General features: G+C 40.1%; 1 protein-coding gene across 3 annotated transcripts; it reads left to right on the top strand.

Annotated features, from left to right (window-relative positions):
• The first annotated feature begins 1,737 nt into the window (after positions 1-1,737).
• On the top strand, positions 1,738-15,469 carry LOC134873845 (apoptosis-inducing factor 3). 3 transcript variants are annotated; one of them, XM_063897728.1, is made up of 21 exons: positions 1,738-1,920; positions 5,507-5,694; positions 8,288-8,465; positions 8,718-8,827; positions 8,909-9,018; positions 9,122-9,166; positions 9,257-9,353; positions 9,476-9,588; positions 9,856-9,942; positions 10,045-10,136; positions 10,221-10,351; positions 10,896-11,011; positions 11,182-11,253; positions 11,970-12,033; positions 12,180-12,256; positions 12,538-12,655; positions 12,761-12,859; positions 13,053-13,128; positions 13,268-13,372; positions 14,245-14,265; positions 14,379-15,469. In XM_063897728.1, exons 2-21 carry the CDS (start codon positions 5,664-5,666, stop codon positions 14,419-14,421), a joined length of 1,785 nt encoding a protein of 594 aa, XP_063753798.1. In that variant the 5' UTR covers positions 1,738-1,920; positions 5,507-5,663; the 3' UTR covers positions 14,422-15,469. The 3 variants fall into 3 exon arrangements, with proteins under 3 accessions (XP_063753798.1, XP_063753796.1, XP_063753797.1); XM_063897726.1 differs by having other exon boundaries at positions 8,252-8,465; XM_063897727.1 differs by lacking the exon at positions 14,245-14,265 and having other exon boundaries at positions 8,252-8,465.
• Positions 15,470-15,579: the final 110 nt, after the last annotated feature.

Raw genomic sequence — 15,579 nt, 5'->3', positions numbered from 1 at the left:
TTAAGTATATTTCGATGCGATGCCAGTACCTTTGTACTTTTACTGAAGTAATATTTTAAATGAAGGATCTTTATTTTGACACTGTAGTCTTTCTACTTTAAGTTAAATAAAATATCGAGTACTTTTTCCACCACTCCAAGTTATCCCTAAAAGGTACAGAATAACTGAGACCAGTTTCCATGAAGATTGTCTAGATTATAAAGGAAAACCTCAACCTCAAATGATCATTTAGAACATTAATAACTTGCCTCAAGCAAATATTGGGGGAAATAAACAATCTCAAAACATCTGTTACAAATCCTCACATAACTTGTCAGTGTTATGCTAAGTACTTCCCAGACAAATGTGTTTTAGCAAAAACCTTCCTATTTCATAGACGTACATGTGCAAGCATGTTCAGATTGTAATGTTTAAAAGGTTGATTTGCATAATAGACACTGTTCAGATAAAGTAACGGTCAGGTACAATCTTCCCTAATAATACCTGACATTAATGCTTTGGCTGGCCCTGAGTTTTACATTTCAACCTATGAATGATTCATTTCATTTCTCTCCCTGAGTTTGTTGACACTGCAGAAGAGAGTCTCCTTGTAATTCAATTAAACAGAATGATACATCAGTGCCCCCCCTGTGTGATCAGTCATCTTGTTGTCCATGTGCACACCGCCCGCTATCGCTTCCACTGCATTGTTTTTACATGTGCTTGAACACATGCAGAGAGCAACACAAACACACTGACACTGGAGCACATGTGCACGTGTCAGCTGTCAGCACACTGTAGAAATACAACCACTCCATGTAGCGAGAATAACTCTGGTATATTTCGATTGGTCGAAACACATATTTGAACACAGTTGGAGAGAACATTGGGGTTGTTAATGCTGCATCCAAATCATAATGACGTGTCGGTGCTGCGGTCATTTCCACAGACATGGATCCGACATTTTCATCTGTTGACCTTGCAGTTATTAGAAAGGGAGGTACATTAACTCCCACAGTGGGGGTGTAAGGAATGGAAATATCTTGGGAGCACATTTCTATAGGACTCAGTATATACCTTTTTAATCCTGCTCCACCCTACTCCCCCCTACCTCCCTGACTGAAACTGGGATTTACTGCACCAACTGCACTTTAACCATTTCTCCCTTTTGCTGCACACATGGGAAGAAAAGTAGCACATTTACTTTAAGAGTGTTTTATAGTTTCCAGCAATCTGCACTTTTTATGTCTCCTGGCATCATATATAAATATCAATCTATAAGTTTCAACAATAGCTCACAATGCATGCATGCATAGGCAGCAATATGATAAGTGGGCAGTCAAACTGGGCAGTGCAGTTAAGTGTGTGTGTGTGTGTGTGTGGGGGGGGGGGGAAGCAGGGCTTTGATCAAGCTTAACTGGCAAGTCAGGTCTTTGACATCTGAAGGCGAGGCTGAAAAGGGCAGAAAAGCAGGCAGCCTCTAGGAAAGAGAGTGTGTATGTGTGTGTGTGTTTGGGAGGGGTGAAGAGGACGGTGAGAATTCATGCAGTGTTAGCATCCCCTCAGCAACTCCATCAATACTGCATACAGCTGGGAAACTGGCAGAGGTCCGCCTGTGCTGCATTTACAGGCTCGACCAGAGAAGGAGTGCAACTCCCACGACCGGTCTGCTCAGTCTGCTGCTGGAGGGGGGCTCTGCGAGGGGCACACACACACACACACACACACACACACACACACACACTCACACTCACTTCAGTCTCTGCTGCATCAAGAGGCAGAGGAGAGCCGGAGGAGGGTACAGAGGGTCGCACAGACTGGGAATACTCCAGTGGACAGGATTGTTAGGAGACTCATGTGCTAATATGCTACCGTGCTCCACAGGGGAAGCTGAGCACAGGGGAGTTTGAGAGGATCAGTGCACCTGCTCCATGCACACTGGTAAGCTTTATTTCTTATGATTCAGGGACATATAGTTCTGTTCTATTAGTTTCCAACATGAGATGTTTGTGTGATGCTCTGTGTAGAGTCAGACTTATTTTGCATGCATTTGTGCACCATGGGTACATTCAGTCCTGACCAGATCTTACCTGGAGAACCACGGAGTGGTGCGGTATTAAAACTCAAACCAGAACCACAAACTATATTCATATTTGTTGGAGAAGTTCTGTAAAATAATCAGACATGTTTTTAATAGTTCCTAAATCAATAACTTTATAAAACAGGATACAAATGAAATATCACACAGTACAACTTACATAATTTATGTTTTTTATTGATCTAGTTTTTGTATGCATGCTGAGAAACCGGTCAATAGCAGAATTGTTTTATGGAAACACAGCTCCTCTGTGGGGGTGTACACCCCTCTGAAAAAAACACAATTCCAGTTTTCCATGACATCATGGAGAGGTTATCACTCAAAGCAACAGAAAAGGACCTGATAAACTACGGAGGATCCATTGTCCACCAGCTTTAGCTTTACACAAGAATATATAACATACAGACTGTACAGTGGGGGTCAACTTTTAAAGGATAAATGGAAAGTAATGCAAAGTAATTCTCCTCAGTGACCTGCTTTGACAGTAAACAATGCTGAATGAATGTTGTATATCCTTCGTTTTCTAGAGCCACGTGGCATATTTATAATATACTAAATTAATATTAACACCAAAGACATTTAGGACATTACATATCCTTTTTATTGTTTATGCAGACAAAGCACACACTTTACTGTTTGGGACTTTATTCATCTGTTGTCAGCTCTCCAGCCTCTAAAATGACAATAACAACGAGCTGTTTTACAACAAGCAAACAATACAAACATTTGGAGAAACGTGGTCGAAAAGAGCTTCTCAATAAGGATTGTGATAAACTCTAATCCACTGTATTCTTTTATAATTAGGACACGTAGGCAATGGAGTAAATAGAAATAAATCAAACACGTCTTGGCACTTTGGGGAGAAATGCTAGTGACTCAATTCACTTCAAACGAAACTCTGAACGTCAAAATAAGAAGTTCAGAAATATGTTCTTTACCACATTTCAAAGACCATAACCCCTGCCCTCCCCTTGTATGTTCCTTAAACTGACCTCAAACAAATAGATAACCACTAAGAGCCTGGTGAGAGATCACTTTTGTTTAACCGTTGACATTTACACAACCAGGGAATGATTCCTCAGGGTTATCTTTGTATTTCACAAACCAGGAAAATGTGCAGCCTGGTATTGAGGGGGAGGGGGGGGGGGGTAAAATGTTAAGAGTGCAGGTAGATTGTTGTCCTTTATCAGCTGAGGATCAGAGAGACGTAATAGTTAACTTCAGGCCAACAAACCCGACAAACAAGTATTTCAATAGAGACTACCAGTTTGGAGGTGAATGAGCCACTGAACCAGATGTCCTTCTTTAATTCAGGAGATGCTGCAAGTTCAGTTTAATGTGTTAATCCTGTCCCTTTTTGACCATGTCACTCAATAATATCACTGTTTGCTGTTGTAGAATAAAAAAATGTTAAAGGCTGAGGCCAGTTATGAATGATGGGGGGGGGGGGGGGGGGGGTGCTTTGCTGCTCAACATTCCTGCTTTTTTCAGCCACAGTTTATAGATCGACCTCCACGCCACCGACCAGGAGTCGCCTTTTGCTAATTCTCCCCTCTAGCATTCCAGTAACAGGTATTACATTTGTAGGGAAGTGAGTGAAACTGACAGCTTGTTTGCAGGCAGGATTATTAGCACTGCTTGGGGACAGGCCCAACAGTGAGAGAGCAGGATCTGCGTCATATGTTGTGGGAACCAAATCTGCTTAACCTACTTTAGTTTTGCACAAAATATCTTGATGCTTGTTGGAACTCCAGGATGGCAGCTCTTTCCAATCCAATTTTTTGGGCATCACATTTTCAGTGGTGACAAATTATTAAAGTGGCAACACGTGAGAGTGTGCTGTTTTAATATGTTGCTGTCTGTGATCAGGGAAACACACAACATCAACAGCTCTGCTGTTTAAGCAGCACGGCTGTCAACTTGTCGGGGCTTTGCTACGATACTTGGATGCTTAGCTCTTGAATAAAGATCAAAAAGACATATAATCACAATTTGGACAATCTGGCTTGATTTTAGGGCAAAAAAATCATCAGAGGCAGTTGATTTTAAGTTAGCATTGCAATTTGTTTTGGGACATATATCTCAAACAAACAGTGAAGACCTAGTTACGTACTTTAATTAAGTACAAACAAAGCAATATATCAAAATTCTACTACTCAATTCAAAGTGCAATGGTGTTAAGCATTTTATTTTTCTAAAACTGACTTATATTTCTGTTCAAGATTGTTTTGTTGATACCTAATGCATCAGTTTTACTGTTGTAGCAGGTGGAGCTAGTTACAACTAATTAAGATACAGTCAGGTATTTAAGTCTAATGTCAATCAATCTGAGGGGTCATGAGACGATTCATGAGAGAGGAAGGAGAAAAAAACTTTGATTTCTGAAATACTATAAGGGGCCCCAATACACATTGTGGTTTAATAACAAGTTTCAGGCGGAAATCATTGCTTCAATTTTGGACAATGCATTCAAATCTGTAAGTGTGTAATAACTAAAGCCGCCAAAGACATTTCGTCGAGTAATAGGTTCAAGAATTGTCTTTAAAAATATTGCAGTTACCTTAGTATTATACTTAAGTACAATACATACTTACTATTTACTTTCACCCTGCAAACAAATACAATACAACTCACTCTCAGCTGCAGAGTTTGAGCCATGCAGACAGAGATCTTTTCCATTTCTTTCCAGTGCTCTATTCAACACTGCACACTTTTTTTCCCTGAAGTTCAAGGACATTAAGATGTGCTCAGAATATCAAGCAGTCCTTTTGGTTGTACCTCAAAAGGATAATTTGGTGATGGATTGCACCGTGTTCAGCGATTCACCTGCCATCCGCTCAGATTCATAGCAGCCAGCGCTCTGTGACTAACTACTGTATGTGTGGGTGAAATACCAGAGCTAGCAGAAATGTGAGGGCAACGTGGCAACACAACAAGGGGGATTTTGAAACTCAAGGGGCCCCTTCTCGCCTTTAAGAGCGCAGTGTGACAAGAAAGTTAATAGGTGTTGGAGAGCTGTTAATATTTAACGATTACCCATGCAATATGCATGAACAAAGGTAACAATGTGTGTGGAAATGTTCCTAATTAACACAATTGCTTCCTTTTTACAAGCTCTAAAATGTCATACACACACGCGCGCACACACATAATAATCTGGAAGTCTAATCTTGACTCCTTAAGACACTTTACAGTCACTTTCTGTGATAAACTACACAAACACAATCAGTCACCATGAAAAAAACAGACAAATGGGAAAAGGTTTTGTCAACATTATAAATGAAAAGCTACAATTTGAAACTTGAAGCAGTCCAAAATTAAATTCAGCTAAAAGACCTGTTATTTCTTATCGAAGCATATCAGACCATCTATCTTATCTATCTGTCTGAGTGACTTTTCATGATGATGCTGTTCCCTCTCTCCGTGCAGATGAATAGGAGCAGCTGACGTGTGCGATGGCCAGTCTGGACCTGCAGGATCTTTTACACACAGCTCCGTGTTATTGTTACCTCCCAACCAAGCAGCCTAGCCCGAGGATCTGACAAAACCTCCCTCCCCCTGGGTGTCCCTCACTCCTGGGCCCACCATGGGAGGATGCTTCTCCAAACCCAAACCAGGTAACGGACTTGTCCCTCTGTCTCAATCAGAGGCAGGTTGTTTGAAAGATAGACAAGCACCATTACAGCTTGTTCAGGTGCTGAAAAACAGGTGTTTTCTAAGGATCCCCTCACAAAATAACAGGAGCATCTTACAACTTTCTGTTGAAATGACAGATTAATGTTCAAATTGAGTCTTTAGGGGGCTGAAACCCCCTCCATGGCAGTGCTTTGTGCTGTTTACGGGACTGCATTACATTTCGTCCAGACCTGTAGATGCAATCCTGATTTTAGTATTTGCAGTAGAGCTGCACGATGTGGATGAAGTCATTCTCACAATATTAATATTAATGTTTACTCTTTTTCAACATCATTAAGTCAAAAAAATCATTCAAATGTAATAGGACAGTGATGTTTAACAGACCAACATCTTTCCTTAGCACAAGAATCCTTATTTACTCATTTTATTCTTACTATGAAAACATAACTTTGTAGACACATGATAACATCATATCATCCCAATAAACTAAGTGCAATTCTGATGTGAAATATGGAGAACTCAGAATGTAGTGCAGTTTTCTAAAGTGGCTTTTCTTGAAAATATTTCCTCCTCTTAATGTATCTTAAAGAAAGTTTGAACAACATGGCGTCCATGTATTAATTGAGGTTAAGTAAAAGGTGTATAAAGGTGTAGTTCAGTAAGATGGACATATAATGACTTCCCATTGAAATCTAGGGATTACATCTAGGGACGAGATATCTGCTTTGAAGAACTGTGTATTTTGGCATGGTTTTTTTTTCATGTTGAATTTCAGAGCTACACCGCCTCCGAATCCTGTTATACATGCATCCAGCCTCCTCTGTTTGCACCAAAGTGTTTTGTGTGGGAGGAATTTAAATGCTCTCTGTAGCATCTTTGGTCAGGAGGATTACATACAGAGACATGAATATCAAAATGTACAGAACATATTTGGTTCCACACGAGATCACTCTTTATCACAAAAGAAGCATCAGTGTGGCGATGTTTCATTTAGCAGCAGATCCAGCTGCATCCAGAGATTCTCTTCAGCTGTGGAAAGCTTTCTCTTTCTTTTCTCTGCAATTGCACCCACTATTACGATTTTCCATTGATTTTAATTAAGGCTCGCTCAGCAGGAGAAAATTCCTGCCAGATTACTGTGTAAGAACCGGATGATCAGCACATTTTTCCAGCCGAACAGATACAGCCTGCTGCAGTGAAAAGGGAGTTACACAACCGTTTGTTTTATGTTAAGAAATATAAATCAAGCAGCGCATCATATGTCTTAAAAGAACCTCTCAACTCATTTTCTCCATTATGTTGTTGCCTGTTTTTCTTTAAGCAGAACACTTTTTGAATGACAAAAACAAACTGCTGGGTTGTTAATTTCACTTTAATTATAGAAACATCATTGTTTAACATTTTAAGGCATTGTGTAATCCTGTCAAAGTACATTTTGCAGCTTAGTTATTTATCTTTAGATATAGACGGTGAATGATTTGTTTTAGAAATTAGTGTTACCTGTCTCTTACTTTTCAAGGATTTTCCGCATCATATCTTCGGCTTTGTAAGAATAGCCTCATACTCACAAGATGGTAAAAAGAAAAGAAAATAAAGGAGGTGAGTTTCCCCTTACTCACAGCTCCCGTCACCATGATTCCTGCATTCATTTGTTTCAGTTGTGGAGAAGTCGCTCTCAATTTGTCTCAAAGTTGTTGACGTGTCTCCTCGCTAAAAGGCAAATTCCTCAAAGGTTAGGGATGGAAATAGAATAACAGGGCAGGTATACAAGAATCATAGTTGAATGCAATGGTAAAAGTCTTCCAATGTCATTATATTACTTAGTTACAGGGGGGGGGGGGGCGTCAGGCCATGTTGAACAGTTGATGGTATGCAGTTTTATGGCGTATGCTTGTATTGTCCTGTATTGTTTGAGGTGACTAGTGTTGAAAGGTGGGCAGTGTGAGTTTTGTCGGACTTATCATTGTTATAGGTCCATGACTGCCGTGTTGTTTGCACATTTTCTAATGGTATTTGTTGCATGGATTGGTACACAGTCACGGGTGAAGAGGCCAAACAGGAGAGGGCTAAGCACACATCCTTGTGGAACACCAGATTTCTGTGTGAGGTTGGAGGATGTATGCTTTCCTATAACCGGACACTCTGGGCACAGTTCTGTTGGGAATGAAGGTGTTGAAGTTCCAACTAAAGTCCAGCATCCTGTTGTACAAGTCAGGTCTTTCTGGGTAATAGATTAAACAGATCAACAGAGAATGAGGCCTTCCTCTCTGTACCTTTCTGGTCACATTTGTGCCATACAGTCCGAGATCTTCTTCAGTTTCTTTCCAGTGCTTCTATTCAACACTGCAAACCTGTTTTCTGAAGTTCAAGGAAATTGAGATGTTCTCAGAATATCAAGCAGTCCTTTCGGTTGAACCTAAAAAGGGTAATATAGTGGTGGATTGCACCGTGTTTGACTAATTACTGTGATCAATGTGAATGTGTTCAGTCATGCTTTATCACACATGTTCTTACTGAGACAATGTGTGTGTTGTGCAGTTGAAGTTAAAGTGGAACTCTCTCTCCTGGAAAAAGAAAAAGAGGTGGACGGGCTGTCGCCTAACGGCAAAGCGAGTCCCTTTGCCGACTGCAGACCCAACGGGGCCCTGGGACACGGCTCTGATGACGACTCCACCCCGCTCCCCCTCTACCACAAACCACGGGACTATGTGGAGGCCTCCGTCTGTCATGTTAAAGATCTGGAAAATGGACAGTAAGAAACATACAGCTCTTTTTTTTAATACAGCCAAAACACAGAGGTAGTTTTGGCTGTTGTTTACTATGATGTAAATGACCCAAACGTTAATCAAAGTGAAAAACGTATTACTTTTATAGATGGAGGTAAGTGGTAGCTGTAATCCTGCTGTGTTTCAATAGTGATGTATTTTTTACAACTACAAAAGGGTATGTAGAGTATGTCCTTGTTCTAACAAGGTGCACCTGTTTGTTTGTTTGTGTGTGGCAGGATGCGAGAGGTGGATTTGGGGAGTGGCAGAGCTTTGTTGATCAAAGAACATGGGGAGTTTTCTGCCATCGCCCACAAGTGTCCACACTACGGAGCACCTCTGGTCAAAGGTGAGTTCGATTTTTTCGGTTATGATTTTAACAATATTTTCTCTTTTTATGTACTTGAATGACTAAGTTCTTCCCTTGCAGGTGTGTTGTCAAAAGGACATGTTCGCTGTCCGTGGCACGGTGCCTGTTTCAACATTGCAACAGGAGACCTGGAGGACTTCCCCGGGCTGGACAGCCTGCCGATATTCCAGGTGACCTTCCCCGCCGGTGCTGTCTCTTAACACATTCCCTGTCTTATCATGATTCTGAGCACCATATAAAAGTGTACACATCACTCATGTTTGTTTGCTTCAGGTCAGAGTTGAAAAGGACAAGGTGATCATTCGTGCAAACAAGCAGGTAACAAGTGAAAGGATTAGGAGAATTTATCTAGGAAAGAAACGCTGGCCGCCTGACTGATCTGAGATCTTTCCTAACCCTTTTTTTTAGGCTCTTCAGTCACAGAAAAGGTCAAAGCCGATGGCCCGGTGCTCAGCAGTCATTAACTCAAGCACGGGCTTCAGCCACGTTCTCATCATTGGCTCAGGTCAGCATGTTTTTGTCCCTCATACAACAAATCTAGCTCTATTAGACTGTTATCAGCAGCATCTTCCTTCAATGTCTGTTTTTCAATATATATTTCCTCTTTTATGGTTAACTTATCCGCAGGTCCAGCAGCTCTGGTGTGTGCAGAGACTCTGAGGCAAGAGGGTTTCACCGACCGCATCGTCATGTGCACCATGGACAGACATCCTCCATACGACAGGCCTAAATTGAGTAAGGTTTGTACACAGACCGTGAACACATAAACCGTGACATAATTGGAGTTTGCCAAAATGTTGCGTAACAGACTGCGGAGGTGCTGCAGAGGAAACAGAGGCTCTCTGGGGAACAGCTGCACTGCACATCAACAAAGAGCTTAAGAAAGTTGATTTTTCATTGACGTGCAGGAGATTAAAGATACATTTTGCTTATGGAAAGATTTCTTCTTGATTTTTGTTTAATTAAATAGAATAATTGTATTGGTTAACTAACTTGCTGACCCTTAGTCTCTAGAAAGCACAGCAGAGCAGCTGAGATTGCGCTCTGTGGAATTCCTACAGGATCATGACATTGAACTGCTAACAGAGAAAGAGGTGAGATATTGTGAATGGATTATTTTGTAACATCATCATTGATCTTTGGCAAGTTTAACAAGAATCCAACACAATAACCTGCATTACCCTGCTTTTCTTTAGGCTGTGGCGATAGACGTGAAAACACGATCTGTGACCTTTGAAGATGGCTTCAGGATGGAGTACAGGAAACTCTTTATTGCTACAGGAAGCAAGTAAGAAACAAACTGCTATTTCACATAATAATAAAGCAGCTGAGATTATAAATGAAAAAAACTGACAGCTGATTCCTTCCAAAGACCCAAAACAATGATCTACAAAGGAATGGACGTCAGCAACGTGTTTCACCTCAGAACGCCTGAGGACGCCAACAGCATAGCGAGGCTGGCCAACAACAAGAATGCTGTGATTGTGGGGACATCGTTTGTCGGTGAGAAAAAAACACAATCCTCTCATGTTTGCTGACTAAGAAGAGGGACAAATTAATGGGAAAATAACATCAGACACCGAGTTAGTAAATGGGATCTGGGTTCATTTGTCAAAATAGGAAAAAACGTTTATCGATTGACTTGTTTCGTAACCTTTAAGAGCAACACATCACATGATTCATCACATGTGTTGACAGACGATCAGAGATTTAATTTATACCTGCTCTATTGCTTTACGATTAAGATTAAGAACAATTAAATTCACTTTAAATAAATACATCTTAAATAACACTTTACACTTCCCATTGGTACCATTAGTGATGTTAATTCCCCAAAATGTGTTTGATTCTGTAAAATGATTAGTATGTCTTCTGAAAAAATAAAAGGACATTGGCTCGAATAACAATCTAACTGGAACAGACAGAAAGTTCCACTTTTGGCAAATGAAGTAAATCAGTAAAACATGTACATCTTGAACAATCATTCAGAAATGTGTTGTATTTTCTGCTCCTGTACTGCAGCCATATACTTTCTGTGTGTTTCCAGGTATGGAGGTGGCTGCAGCTCTAACAGACAAAGCTCACTCGGTCTCTGTCATCGGGATCGAGACGGTCCCCTTTAAGCAAGCACTCGGGGAGAAAGTAGGGAAAGCCATAATGAAGGTAGGAACCCATCTGAAAGCACCTTAGTTAATCTCTTAGGGAAGGCAAAACATCCCACTAGTTTAAATGCCAATCACATCGAGAGAGCTTAAATGTTTTTAATGCATGTTCAGCCGTCTAGTTCTAAGTGTTTTCACGGTAAATGAGTGTGTGGTGTGTTTTGTCTGCAGCTGTTCGAGGTGAACAGGGTGAAGTTCTACATGCTGAACGAGGTGTCAGAGATGGTTGGCCAACATGGACAGGTATTCAGAAAGTGAGAGAAACAGCATGACATGATGCTCAGCAGCTCTACCCTCTCATGGTTAATCCACGATGAAGATGAGTGTGTGTGTCAGATTTAAAGCTCCTTAAAAGGGGCTGCAAAAGTATTTCTGTAAGAAATAAAACCACTAAATGAGCAACTAAATTAACACACAAGGAAAATACTTATCTAGAGTTTAACTATCAAAAAAATTGAGGATTTTGATTGCAATGCTTCAAAACCGGCTGGGATCACTCGCTGTTAGGGCTGTTCTAATCATTAATATATCTTCTCATTCTTTTCTACATCATTTAATTATTCATTTGCTCTACAAAATGTCTGAAAAGAGTGAAATATCTCCAAAATTCAAGTTGATGTCTTGTTTTCAAACCTAAAAGTATTAGATTTAACAGGATTTGATAGAATCGGAGGATGAAACCCTCTTTATTTGTCACATACATGCACACAGCAGAGCACACACAGTGAAATTGGTCCTCTGCATTTCACCCATCCTACCACTAGGAGCAGTGGGCAGCTATTGTGCAGCGCCTCTTGCCATTACTTAAAGAATGGATCAATAAGTAAATTGGATAGTGATTATTTCTGTCGAGCGACAAATCAATGCAGCTCCACTGAATGGAAGTGTCAAAGCTGCTAATGGAGCACTATGCATATCCATTACATGGCCTGGACAGTTTGTTTTCCCTGTGCACACAGCTGAAAGAGGTGGCCCTGAAGAGTGGTAAAGTCCTGCGGGCAGACGTGTGTGTCATCGGAGCAGGTGAGGTCAAAGATGATGCAAAATGTCCTTTTTAAAAATATATAAACCTGCCCTCATTACCTTCAGTGACAAACCAGATGCCAAAACTCCCTTTTGCTGAGTGAGAGCAGCTGGATATTTCACCTGTATTCTCTTACGTGTCTCAGGAAGTATTCCTGCAACCGGCTTCCTGAAACAGGGTGGCATCCACATGGACTCCAGGGGCTTCATCACTGTCAACAAGGTATTGTGCAAAAAGCCTTACTATATAGTTTAATTCCACTCATGGCAAGTATTATAAAACAAAACTTGTGCACTTTAAGCAGTTTTTAGCCTATCATGCAAAGGAGCAGGTTGAAGAAAGTTGTATTTTTTACTTTACTCAAAAATAGAAAGTCTTTCAATATCAGCGGCCTAAAAACAATACTTACATACAGAACAATGGAACCAAAAACACAATCTTAGTCTTAGTGAATACGATTTGTCCCGTGTTGTTTATTTACTCCTCTAAACTGTGTCTCTCAGATGATGCAGACAAGTGCTGATGGGGTCTACGCTGGAGGAGATGTGGTGGTGTTTCCTTTCCCGGCGCGCAACAACAAGAAGGTGAACATCCCCCACTGGCAAATGGCTCATGTACACGGTGAGTGTGTCCCCCTGACTGCATATCAAAGGCTGTAATACTTTGATGATGAATTATTTTAAGACAGACATTTAAATGTTTATGTTGTCTTCTCTATGTTGACAGGAAGGGTGGCTGCTCTCAGCATGATGGGCAAAGCCGCTGAGATCAAAACTGTGCCTTACTTCTGGTCAGCCATGTTTGGGAAGACCATTCGCTATGCAGGTGAATCTTGATTTCAAGTACTAACAGTGGTATTATAAGGCAGACGAGAGATCAGAAGTTTAACAATAGCTGTGTAGTAACCACACTGCCATCTAGCTGTACAAAGGGAAATAAACTGAGAGTCTGAATTGAGCTTGGTTTTCTTTTTGCTGTTGACACATAAATATGTTTGTTTATTTTTGTATTTGTGAAGGTTACGGTGAAGGATTTGATGATGTCATAATACAAGGTGATCTGGATGAACTGAGATTTGTGGCGTTTTACACCAGGTCAGTAAGATTCTTAATTGTAGATGAATATTTGGTTTAAACTGCTGTCTTCTCTCTCTGTATTTATGAGCTTATTTTGGTTTTTAATGTGACTCTACATCTATTTTCTTATGGATTTCCTTCCCTGGTCCATCTACAGGAGTGAGGAGGTGGTGGCTGTTGCCAGCATGAACTATGATCCCATTGTATCCCGAGTGGCAGAGGTCTTAGGATCCGGAAAGACGATTAAGAAACGAGATGTGGAGTAAGTCTCCTTTCAAGACTTAAATCTGTTGCCGGTTACAATAGCTGTTATGTTCTTTAGGTTTCTCAGGTCTTACTGTGAAGAAAAACATGACAAATGTTATCACTCGGACAGGAAAACACATGGAGTCCAGGAGCTTGTGACTTCAATCACATGGAAAGTATTATAAAAACTATGGCTACTCCAGAAAAACAACACAAGCTGTCAGAAGTACTATGAAAGTTATCATAGGAAAAGTAGACAGAGTTTTGAGATTATATGTTAGTTACCCAATACTTTATTTCATTTAGGAAATACTGTACTCATTACATAGTTGTGTAAAGCTTATAATCTGTTAGTGATTTCTATATAAAGTGCTGATAAAACATAACACCTTAATCAATTCTTCATACCACTGTCGGTCACAGATATATAAATAAACAATTGTCAACAAATACCAGCTAACTTCTATTTAGAACTGCATAAAAGTCAGTTTAAATACTGAACCATATATAAATATAATGCTTATAAATTATACATCTGGGAGGAAGTATTAAACTAAAGTAAATTGGAAAATGAATCACTTGACTTGCTGACAAAAAGAGGCAATAATTTGAATAATTCCCCTTTGAATATTATCAAATGACAGAGCGCTTTACAGGAACACTTCAAAAAGTTAAATGAATGATCGTTTATTTGTTATTAAATGTATATATTATTTGGAAGCTGGACCTTTAATATTAATTGACACCAGACTTATTAAAGGCGCTGCATTACTTGAATGTTCTTGCATATATATCTGTGTGTTCTGTTGCTCTGTTCTTATATGGCTGTCGTGTTCCTCATGTCTCCTGTGTCTCTCATTTCTAATAATGCAAACTGAAAATTTGAAGGATATTGACAAGGCTTGGCAAGTACGGACAAATACAAGCTTTTTCTATTTTCTTTTTTACCTGATCGATCTTAGGAACGTGATAAATGTGTGTGTGTCTGTATGTGTCTCACGGTTGTTTTTGGGGGTTTGCAGGACCGGAGACATTTCTTGGCTGATTGACAAAGGCTCTCAATGACTTCACATCTGAAGGAATGGAGACTTCAATATGACACTAATGGTGCTGAGACACTGAGCAGCTATCTCAGTATGGACACACATGCATACACACACACACAAAGGGGACAGGACCGTGTCTGTTGGAGACACACTTCCCTGAGGACGACACTGAAACCTGCTTTTGTTGCTGAAAGACACTTAAAGTGACAGATGGAGGTCTACACTCTCTGAAGACACTGGATCGCTGCGTTGGCTCCTTTTTGACGATGCTGTAATGTTTCACAAACAAATCAATATTGGATTCTGCGTCTGGGCTGCTGCAAGATGTATCTACCTGTACACTTTGTTAATAAGAAGCCAGGGACGGGCATTGGCATTTTTTTTGTACAAATAACATTGTATATAGCTATAATCCTGAATGCACTGTAACACAATAAGAACATACAATTTTAACTGAATTTTTCTAAGTTTTAAATAAAAGCGTTGGCTGTATGCATACAGGCCTTAGATCTGCATGCTTTAATTTACTCTGACAAGAGTTACAAAATAATCCCCTTAAGAGAGATTGTTCTATCTTGTTGTAACAGCAAGAAAGAGCTCAAATTGCTAAAAAAAAGAATGTGCTCCATAAAATCCCTGAATGCAGCTTTAACAGACTCACTAACACACACTGCTTTAATTCCTAATGAATGATATTTTATTGGTTACCTTGCTACTCTAGTTAAATTGCACAAATTAAATGTTGATCACATACTAGTGCTTGCACCATAGATTCATGTGTTTTCTAGAGAATATCACCCCTTTAGCAAATCCAATCCTAGTTGTTTTTGTATAAGGGCATGTCTATTGGGATATTCTTTGTTACTTACTCAGGGAACTGAGGATTGTTGTCTTCCAGGCAAAACAAGCAGAAATGAATTTGTTGTTTCTTTCCCCCAGTTATTGTAATGTAACCGGTTGTCTTGTTCATTCAGAACGGCTTGTGATGGGTGTGAAGCGGATGCGTGATTACATCCTGGTATTCAGATGTAACACTCAGCGTTTTCCAAGCATCGTTCTTCCTAAAGAGAAGCGTGGAAGGCCATTTTTTATAACTAAACTTTTAAATAAAAGTCTTTCAACAATAACCACTCACTGCTTATTATGTTACTCCACCTGTTGCTCATGTGTGCATTCT

Source organism: Eleginops maclovinus, chromosome 12 (assembly GCF_036324505.1).
Source record: "Eleginops maclovinus isolate JMC-PN-2008 ecotype Puerto Natales chromosome 12, JC_Emac_rtc_rv5, whole genome shotgun sequence".
In the NCBI taxonomy this organism is placed as follows: domain Eukaryota; kingdom Metazoa; phylum Chordata; class Actinopteri; order Perciformes; family Eleginopidae; genus Eleginops; species Eleginops maclovinus.
The sequence above is the reverse complement of the archived record's forward strand: the minus strand, read 5'-3'. Positions and strand labels throughout refer to the sequence as shown.